The 11,535-nt window shown below is 34.5% G+C and overlaps 1 protein-coding gene across 1 annotated transcript in view; it reads left to right on the top strand.

Moving 5' to 3' along the window:
- The first annotated feature begins 1,399 nt into the window (after positions 1-1,399).
- Positions 1,400-11,535, top strand: part of LOC108740313 (coiled-coil domain-containing protein 173-like) — a 34,637-nt gene continuing 24,501 nt past the window's right edge. Inside the window, exon 1 of the mRNA XM_025973657.1 lies at positions 1,400-1,529. Coding sequence (XP_025829442.1) covers positions 1,492-1,529 — 38 coding nt within the window. The 5' untranslated portion in view covers positions 1,400-1,491. The remainder of the gene's footprint in view (positions 1,530-11,535) is intronic.

The following is an 11,535-nucleotide window of genomic DNA, read 5'->3' as shown; positions in this document are numbered from 1 at the left end:
CAGATCTGGCCCCCAGCGACTACTTCCTGTTCTCAGATCTCAAAAGAATGCTCGTTGGGAAAAAATTTTCGTCGAATGAAGAGGTGATCGCCGAAACTGAGGCCTATTTTGAAGCAAAGGACAAATCGTACTACAAAAATGGTATCGAAAAGTTGGAGGATCGCTATAATCAGTGTATCATCCTTGAAGGGAATGATGTTGAATAAAAAAAACGAATTTTGCAAAAAAATGTGTTTTACTATTTTAGGCCGGGGACTTTTCAATTGGCCTGTTACATTATCAGTGCCTCAAGTTTTTAAAATTACCAAGGGAGGGGTCACTCAGAACCTAGAATTTATCTACTATATTCATCTATATACATATATAAGACATGTCACTTAATTTTATTTTTTTCTTTTTAGTTCACGTTTTTTTACATAAGTTTGTTTTTAAAAATGTTTTTTTAAATTTTATTTTATACTTTTTATTTATATTAGAATTGTTCAAAGTATTTTGACATTTAGCAGTGATCGCAATATTGTTTTTTACGTACGTGTATTCTACTCTGGTAACTTCTGCAATCCCATTTAAAGCATGTGCAAATGTTTGTTTCAGGTAAGAAGCGGGAATGTAAGTATGTTTGTCATTGAAAAGCAATTATTGCAGTGATTAATAAACTTTTAAAGATTACATAGATATGGTAAGATAATTTGTAAATAATGAGTGCCATTTTAACAAAATACGCATTTATTTTAAATGCATATCTATGCATTATTGGAAAGTTATAGAAATATGCTTGCATTTATGTTATATGAATTTTGGTCAAAACTGTATTGATTTGAGTTGGGTTCAAACTGTTCGTAGCCTACATATGAACAATCTGTGTTTGGTCTATTTAATGCCTAATTTGTATTTGTTTCGTCGAAATCGTAGTAATTATTATAATTATCAAAATCATCATTTTGTAATATTTGTTCGGAATATTCAGCTTGTTCAATTTCCGTTAAAGAAACTTGTGCTGTGATAATTTCTAAATAAAATTTGCATCGCTTATTAAGGATCATAAATAATCCTTCCGTGTACGTTTGTTCCGCTACTTCAATAAAACAATTTCTCTTAATGCATCCGCTAACCTTTTTAGAAAGGTCACATACCTAATAAAACAGTACGCCGTCTTGCAAGTTCGAAAAATCTTTCAAAAGTAACAAATTAAATATTGAAAACATGCAACTCTGTTTGAACATTGAAATCTAACCCTACACAACTATAACTGATACATAACACCATCATTAGTAGAATATACGTACCCATACAGTATTTCCCAACGAATCTCAACAAAGGTTTATTGAAAATCAGTGTTTCTTTTTAAATATTTCCAAATAAGGAAACGTAGCAACAAACCTCAAAGTGACATATTGTTTTTTATATTGAATGATTGTGTCACAAGGGCTAAAATAAACTTTTTATTAAAGAAGAACCTTTCCTGAAAATAACACTTAGAACAAATTCAAGATGTTGATGAGCGTTAACGTCCAGGGCGAACGCCACAAGTAAGAATAATGCGCATTTGTACATTTTTTTATTTATCAGAAAGGTGAACTGATCGGACATAATTTATCAGAATCTTAGTTAGATAATTTATTCGGTAATAAATTGATTCATTATCAGTGTAAACAAATTTTTTTTTTAGCAATATTCAAATCCAGATAGTTTATAAATATTTAACAAAGCTGGAAAATTAGATGAACTTTCTAACTAGATAATAATTTAATCTTGAAGACACTTTGTTAACTTTGTAAAGATAGACATAAATTAGATTACTGTTCTTAAATAGTTAAATATGCGAAAATTACCTCAACATATCACCTTAACACAAGCCACTGGCATAGTTCTAAATCATATTGGTGAATATCCTCAAGAAAAATTTAAAACAACAGATGTACCCAAAATTAATAGTACAATTAATAGAATACGTCAGTTTACAATTTTTGAAGCTCTATATAATAATTTTACTTCTTATATTATCAATGACTAGACCATACCCTACTATTTAATTCCAATCGTTAACGTTATAGTAGAAATCCTTATTTTGCAACTAACCAACATCCGATTAGGTTACAAATAAATAACAAACTTTCAAATTACCCCATAACCTTTCTTGTATGACCGTACATAGTATTAATCCAACTATAAATAAGTAACAGAGTAATTTTGCCTCACAAGCCAATGCACAAAAGCCCGATAACAGTAGTGGTCCTGTTAACATCACATTTGCAAGAATAGTTTTCAGAAATTGATCGGTATCGTACGACCAATACTGAAGAGGGCTGGCACAATAGATTGGATAAGGTAATTGGGAAGGCTTATCCCAATATATATGAATTAGTTAAGGCGTTAAAGGAAGATATTCAGTAATTTAAAACTTCTTGTAATGTAACTGTTTATTAAGTCACCTAAATAACTATCTAATTACCAAAACTAATGATGCTCTAAACGAGAGCTTCATATAATCTTACTTCGTTAGGGATCTGCTTGACGCACGAAACGAGAACATTTTCTAATAACGCACGAACCGCAACGCCCGAAAAGGAAACAAACCTCGTAACTATTCCATTTGAATTTTGAATATATGTTGTCTTTTAGGGGCTTTTACTAGGACAACCCTAGTTGATTGACGAGGATCTGGTGTCTTGGTCGGAATAAACCTTTGGTTAGGACGTCCGCTATCATGTCTGCCGTTGGAATATGATTGAAGGAAATAACATTTTTTTTTCACGAAATGGTAGCGTATGTCGATATTGTAGTTCTTAGGCTTTCACGGTCGGCGTCTATCGATGCTGTGTTTTCTTTCGGGCTTTTTGGGCGTGGTCCGTGGAATCTTGCTTTTCCAGACGTTTCGCCGTTCTTTGCTGACGGCATCTTCAGTGGTAACTGGGCAGGTGCTGAGTCGTAACTGATGCCCAGTCACTGCAGAATCGTATATCGATATATCGTACAGCACTACCAGCATCGTATGTCGATATGCTTGCTTCGCGCATAGAATACAGAATTCTTTGCGAGCTTTATAGCTCCCACGCTATCACAGAATATAGGAACGCTGTTTCCAATTTTAAAACCCAGTTCGATGAGGAATTTCTGAAAGTAAATCGCTTCTTTTGATATGTCCGAGAGACCCATATGTTCGGCTTCATTGGAAGATAACGCCATAGATTTCTGTTTTCGAGAATCCCAAACTATTGATTGCACCATTATTCCATATAAAACAGGAGCCGGTATGAGATCTTCTGTCTACCAAATTTCCGCCCCAGTCGGCATCGACGAAACCGGTAAGTGGTTCGTCACTAGATGAATAAGACAAACATAACGACTGCGTGCATTTGAGGTATATTAAAAACTTGTTTCACTGCTCCCCAGTGGGATTCGCTATAGCAATTTTTGAATTGTCCAAGCAAGCTACATGCGAAACTAATGTCTGGTCTCGTGGTGACACACATTTTGTCAACCTAGTTCCAGGATCGATTGGAGTAGCGACTGGTTTACATTCCATCATCCCGAATCTTTCGAGTAGTTCATTGATGTAACCCTGTTGACTCAAATGAATTTCATTTCCGTTTCTACGGAATTAAATACCTAAGCAAATATGCACTTCTCCGAGGTCTTTAATACTAAAATTCTGGGCCAACTCATTTATTATGTTTGAGATGATACTATCGTCTTTGCAACAGATGATAATATCGTCTACATACGTCACTACAAATACGGTGTTTCTATTTCATTTCATTTTGTAAACGCAAGGATCGGCGTTGGTCAGGCGGAATCGAAGCTTTGTTAGAACCGGCTTGTTTGAGACCATATAAGGATTTCTTCAATGAGCATACCATGTCATCGGAATCCAGGTTATTTAGCATTGTTTCCGCAGATTTTCTAATTTGACTGACGAATTGTTTTGAATTCATGATGCTTTTCAACGTTTTTTTTTAATAATTTTGACGGTTCCGTAAAGGTTTCTTCTTCTAGGACCCCATAGAGGTAAGCGGTTGAAACATCTAATTTTCATTCCTAGCTTTACTGCGGCGGACACTGCAACTCTTAATCTCGCCACGGCGGAAAATGTTTCGTTGAAATGAATGCTTGACTTCTGAAAAAAAAAGCCTTGAGCTACTAGGCGGGCTTTCTTTTTGAAATTGTTCCATCAGAGTCAACCTTATTTCGGAGAACTATTCTATTACCTATAACGATTTTATCTTTTGGGCGTTTCATTTTTGATAATGGAATTCTGTCCTTCTGCCATGGCGTCCAGTCAGTCATAGGCTTGAGAAGTAGACATCGCTTCTGTCATTGAAACTTCCGAGGAGTTCGATCTTTAAACTTGATGAAACATACTTTACTCCAACATGTAGCTTCGTCAGTGAATGTAACGAGGAATCTTGCTTTTCCCATGGATTCCGTCCGCATAGGTCAGTGTGGATGACTTCTAGGACTTCGGATGCTTTTTGATGATTTTTAGGAAAAGGGGATGGCGATAGTTTTCCTTTGATGCAGGTCTCGCACTGTAAGTCGACGACTTTTTCTTCGATATTTATTCCAGTCAGTAGACCGTTTCGTGAAGTTTTCTTTAAGTCTGTTATATTGAGGTGCCCCATTCTTTTATGCCATTCATCGAGTAATAGATGTGGAACCGTAGAATCCGTAGTAAGCGAAGCGCTGTCGGGCCTTGGTTCGTGGTACTCGCGCATAAAATATATAAGTTTTCGATACGTTTGGCCATCATTTTGACGTTTCCGGCACTATCGAGTACTTCCGTTCGATTTCTCTTGAACGATACTGCAAATCCGCGGTAGGTAATCTTGGAAACTGGTATTAAATTCGTTTTAAATTTGGGAAACACGTAACGTATTCGATAATGCATTTCTGTAATTGTCATGGGCTATTCGTTAAGAATTTTTGCTGTTCCACTCGCGACTATGGTGGCCGCACTACTATCTGCCAAATTCACGTCACCGACGTCGCTTTTCGCTAAACTCGCGAACGCGTCAGGATCTTTACATAGGTGAGATGTTGCGCCGCTGTCCAAACACCATCTCAGATTTGAGGCGTTAGAAACTCGGTTTGCTTGAGTAGTGCAATATGTGACGCCGGTATTATTCTTTCCACTGCTTCTCTTGGGTTCAGTGTACTCAGCAGCTTTATATCCTGTTTTTCGTCATTTGTGGCAACAAAATTTGAATTGCACTTTATGAGGCTCGTTCCACTTCTTCCGATTTTCCCATTCGTGATTCTTTACATAACGTTTTGGATGACCCTTCGTTTGTAATGCACTTTATAACGAGTCTCTGCATTCAATTCTACATAAGAAATTTTAGAATTTCTGGGGAAGACTATACAATAACATAATTGAGAGCAAGTCGTTGACTATTTTAACTCCCATCTCTTCTAGTCTGTCCACTGCATTGAAAAATTTGTTAAGATGCTCTTTTACGTCGTCGTTTTCTTGAATTCTTTGAAGAGTAAACTGTTTTAACAATGTGCTTTTTGTGCGGGTCCTTTCGATTGATAAATGCCTTCTAATTTGAGCCAAATTTTTTTGATGTATCACATCCTTTAATTTGTTTTAATTCAGACGAACTAATTGAGAGAATGATGACAGATTTTGTTTTGTTATCTGCTAAGTTCCAGGCTTCAACTTCGAATTGATTGTTTATTGTTGGAATCGGTTTCTGCGTTATACCGTTCACATAAACCCATTCGTCGTTTTTTATTAGTAGTGCTTGCATTTGAAACTTCCATGTATCATAACTTGCCCGGTTTAGTAATTCGATACGAAAAACGTGCGACTTCATCGCGTCACTTTTTATATAACCCTGGTAGCAGCGAAATAATACCTGTATACTTTAACGACGTTAGCGATCGATAATATTAAGGCAATTTAACATGTGGTTCTGGGCCTATAACCTGTTGTCTTTTAGGGGTTTTTGTTAAACATAAAACAAGCAAAGAAACAGTATACAGTTAAATATTAGTACATTTCATTAGGCCGACAATCAATACGTTTCACACACGCACGCAAACCCTTATCAAACGATGATGCGTACTTTACTACTTCTCTTCGTTTACTTTCTGTAGCGATGTGACCTTCCGTTTGACTGGTGCAGAGTAGAAGAGAACAGCACTAGGCCAGAAAAGAAAGGAGACAACTCTCGGTTAAACTCTTAACCGGTGAGGAGCGTATAATCCGTACAGTACTGCACGGAAAAATTGACCATTTTAATGGGTGTTTTCGACTCGCACTACTATTCATGATGCAGTAAAACTTTTGACCTTTACAGTATGGAAAAGTATGTTTAATGAACAAGAGTCGAGAGTAAAATGAGCTTTTTTCCCCTACTTACGATTTTGCCAGCGCGCATCCAAGACAAGGAAGGGGCTACAGTAAGTAAATGAAGTTTACTACTTGATCCGGTGCAACGCAAGTACAACATATAACCTTCGACGTCAGCACTATCACACCTGAGTGAACGAACTATTTCAAACAATACAATAGTAAGAAGAGAGAATATTAAATCGAAATCGAACCCGAATACCAATATAAAATAGCATTTTCTACGAATAAGGTCATTGGCTCTTTGTGCGTTGCCTTTTGCTTTACGCAATGTACCCGCTTGTTTCGCTTTTGATTTTTTTTATTGACAAAATTAAAAATTTAAGTACCGTTTTTCAAGGATTAAATGGAACATAAATTTAAAGTTCATCCTGAAAATCCGAATTTGTTTTACGTGAAATTTAATATTTAAGTCATCTAATTACAACCGAAGAAATTGTTTTAAGGTTTGACGGGATATTACCGTTTTATTTAAAACTGTGCAAATAACACCAAACCATTAACTCAGTGTTTGAAGAAAATATCCCAAATTACTCATACACCAGAGCTTGTAAACGCCTGTAGCAATATAAAGAGAATCATTAGTAATCCTCTAATCCTTTCTTACCCGCATTTCAATTTTTTAATGTACCTAATCATAGAAAAAAACGTAGGTTTAAGAGAGGGCCTGTAGGTAAGGACTATCCTATAGTGTATATTAATCGTCCGCTAGGAGCAGTGACAAAATTATTCAACCATTGAGAAAGAATGTTTGGTTATATTTTGGGCAACCAAAATTTTTAGACTCTACACATATGGAAGAACTTTTAACATTATAATCGATTACATACCATTACGAAGGTTAATTAATATAAACGAGCCGAATTCTGTCAGTTAGATGGCGACTAAAGCTAGAAGAGTTCAACTACGTAATCGTTTCTAAAAAGGGGAAAACAAATACGAATGACAACTTTTTATCACAATTAGTGACATCTATTAGGAACTCGGGAAGATCCTTTATCACTGTTCAATCATCCCGAAGATATAAGTGAAAGGGAGTATAGACAACTTTTCTTATGTAACCCATTCATTAAAGGTTCTTAAACTTAAAATACCACTAGAGGTTTAAAAATACGGCAGATGACCTAAACGCTGACGCTCTTTCTGATTAAAATATTTGCAATCGTCGGCTACTTCTAGTTATACCGAAAGTCGAGAATAGCCAGCTTAATTTAAATGCTATAGTTTTATGGCATTTTTAGATTTAGCGATCCTTTTTAGATCGACCTGGATTATACAACTTTATACAACTCTATCTGAAAAATTAGTAGTTTTCGAGATATTTTGATTGCATTCCCATCTTGAATAAATGGATTTTTCAACTAATATTGAAGCTGCCTTTGCCATATTGGGTCTCTATCTGGAATTGTATCATTAGTGTCTGAAATTTATACAGGGTGTTGAAAAGTTAAGTTGTTTTCTTTCAAATGGAACACCCTGTATATTATTTTTTTAGCGAACGTAAAATTGATTTTGCGTCGATTAATGTAAGAATTCCCTAAATTATTTATGGATAATAGTCTTTGAGTTATCAGAAATTTTTGAAAAAAAGCTACATTAATACGTTTTTAAATGTCAGGTAAATATTGTTGTGCACTGTCAGAAGTTCCGACATCACACAATTAAATAAAAGCGATAAACCATAAAGTGTCTTCCATCTCCGCTTAAGCACTCGATTATCCTTCGATGCACTTTGTCGGTTGTAGCCTTCCTCACTTGAATTGGGTCTGAATGTTTCTCAATATTCTTCATACCTTTGCTTTTAGTTCTAGAGGGATATCAACTTGGCGATCATACACTACAGATTTGTACATGACCCCATAAATAGAAGTCGGGTGACATAGTCATTAGCATTGTGTACACCTGTCCCGTCCATTATATACCAGCAATCTTTTAACAATGCTAATGGCAAAATTGTCTAAAAACGAAGACACAACTTGTCTTAGTATTTACACATACCTCTCCGAATTTGAAGTTCCGTCATAAATTTCAATGATCATTCAATTAAGAAGCACAAGAGCAAACACAAAAATATATACAGGAATTTTTAATTCCCTAACAATATGATGATCATGTGAGTCCAAAAGTGTAAATTTCTCTAATTTATAGTCAACCGTACTAACATAAATTCACGAAATTTATTCAATTCATCTTGTTTAAATGCTTGTAAAGTAATATAGGAATACGGAATGCAATTTATGATTGTGCAACATTTTGTGGATGAGATAGATATGACCAAGTCATTTGAGGCTGCAGGAATGGGTTGCAGTAAGCTAATACATTAATTTTGTCATTTTCGTCTTCAATTACGGGTTCTTAGTACAATTTCTGTAACCCAATATCCAAAACGTAGAAACTGTGTTTCTATTCGCTTGAATTTTGTTTTGTTCAGATACCTTTGGTTGAAAAGGGGACTTGCCCTGTTTACAACTTTCTAACATTCTCCATGAATGTAAAATAAATTTAAAATATCGTTATTGATGTAATTGTTCTGTTCGTTTTTCACCTTGAAACTTCAACACTGACGGAACTGATATAAAATATTTGACGGAGTGCTTAGTGCACAACAATGTTTTCTTATTATGATGATGTATTTAAAAACGTAATAATGGAGCTTTTTTTAAAACATTTCTTATAAGTCAAAAACCGTTACAGATAAATATAGAGAATTTTCATATCGATCGACGCAGAATTCAATTAAACGTTCACTAATGAAATAATATACAGGATTTTCCATTTGGTAACAGGAAACTTCTGCGTGTTTGAAGTTTTATACGTTGGACACTACATTTTCATCATCTTGTAAATATTTAGGTCACTAACGCTACAATTTCAAATTAAGATAAGTACAAGTTAGCCGATCAACTAATCTGGCGACGGCAGTTTCAAAACTAGCTGTGTAATATGCCATTTACAATAGAAATGCAATTTTCAAAAAAATCGAAATATCTCGATAACTACCACGTTTTTAGATAGAGTTATATTATCAAAGTCGATCGAAAAAGGTTCGTTGAATCCAAAATAAAAATTATAGCATTCCGTTTACAATAAGCCTAGTTTATATAAATATTTTAATTAGAAGTACCGTCCGCTTTTAGGTAATTTGCTGTATTTTCAAATCTCTAGTGATACTTAAGTTTAGAAACTTTTAATGAACAGGTTACGTGAATAACCCTGTATACTCATATTCGAGCAAATATGAGTACAAATAGTTACACTTACTTTAAACTTCCATTCTTTGAAAATTTAAAATGTATCTAATAAGAGAAATGAATGAGAGGCCATTCTAGTAAATAATAATAGTAGAAATAATAAAATAAGCAAATTGGTTTCCATAACTAAGAGCGTAGCTATCATTAGGCTAAGGCGTGCGGTTCACTGGGGCTCCAAGTGTTGAAAGGGTCCCCGTTCAGGAAAAAATAATGGTTGAACAGATTTCTTCTTTTTATATTGAAGAGGTAGGTATACCTCCCCTCGAATATTTTTAAGATTCTTAACATTATTTATTTTATTGATCCTTTTAGTTCAGCTTGCGCCCTCTATTTATTAACGTTCATAATAATCCGTCCGATGAGTGTTGGTCGTCTCAGGAAAATACGGGGTGCGTTTAAAAAAAGAAAATAATTTCTCGAAGTCGAGGAAACGGGAAAAACTAAGAGGTTAAAAGAGATATTGGGGTGACGGTTAAACACGGAATTTTGGAGTAAAATTATTAAAATCATTAATTTGCTTAAAATAAAATTAGTTGCGGCTTTCTTTTAAATAATTGTCTATTTCTTACAAATTAACATATCATAACAAAATAGAAACAAACTTGATCCGGGTTAGTTTTATCTCAAAATACTTTGTCTCCTTATTTTTGTTACTACTTTCTAAATTGGTTAATTTTAACCGTTGCTGTGTAGTAATTTTTTTGTTTAATTGGGACCCAAAAACTGTTTTGCGTCTGAGCCGTTGATTATCTAGCTACGGCACTGTCCATAACATATCCCAAAAGATGTGAATGAGGTTCTATAGCATCAACCTGTCTTCACTTGATCAATGCTAACCAATGAAACCTAAGAAGACCCCAGGATAATAATGAAAGTAATTTTGTTTATAATAAATAGATTGTGATTATGTCGATGACATAATACCGAATTCATTGCTACTATTTATCATTTGCACCTGTCAAATATTTTAGATTTCATTCTGATATTAATTTGGATATCTCTTTCTAATTGGAAGAGAACAAAAAGACATACATGATATAACTATGTACTACTAGACGCTTCAACGAAATAACAGTTTTGATTACTTTTCGTTTATTTGTTAAGCATAAAAAGTGAATTCCACTCAAAAGCTCAAAAAATTAAATAAAACTCGGGCGCCACTTTGCTAACGCACAGAACCAAAAGCAATTGCTCCGGGAAAACTCAGTCAGAGGTTACTGGATTTACCTGATTGGGAAATAACGCTCCAAGTCTCATATAAAAAAAAATCAACAATTGAACTTACAACAACAATTTGCTTACTTTCAAAAGATTTATAAACGCCTCTGTATATGTTACAAAACCTAACTAAAGTTGGGATTACACAAGGATTCCAGTTTTCTTACTTTATAAAAAAAGGTTTTCCAAACAGAGGGAGTCAAATAAGTAAAGTACTGTAACATTGGAACTGGGCGGGTACAAGAAAATCAATAAAAGTAACCAAGGCGAACAGCCAAACTTCTCAATGTGATTTTCAAAAGCTTCATATAGACAGAAATTACTATACGGAATGTTTAACTTGCCCTTCGCAACTTATTAACCAGGATGCCTACAAACGATGCTTATTGCTCCAAAGAACTCTTCAACTCTCAAAACCGCTGAAAACTTCTCATCTGGAAAACCACACCAAATTAGAAAACTTAAAGGGCTTAATAAAAGTAATTAATATAAAATCAACCAATTATTAAAAATATAGAACGGTATAGGTTGTAAAGTAATACAAAAGTAATGAGTAAGGTTAGAAAATAGACATTAAAACAGTAAATTAATTTAATAATCAAAAAGCGCTCATTGGGGAAACATTGGGAATGGTCTGGAACTCAGTTTATCAACAGAAAACCACTCAAAAATCAAACAGACAACATGTAACAGATACCATATGGTCCC

The sequence above is a fragment of the Agrilus planipennis genome, unplaced genomic scaffold (genome assembly GCF_000699045.2).
Source record: "Agrilus planipennis isolate EAB-ADULT unplaced genomic scaffold, Apla_2.0 scaffold58, whole genome shotgun sequence".
NCBI classification, from domain to species: Eukaryota; Metazoa; Arthropoda; class Insecta; order Coleoptera; family Buprestidae; genus Agrilus; species Agrilus planipennis.
Note: the sequence above shows the minus strand (reverse complement) of the source record. Positions and strands in the feature narration are given on the sequence as shown.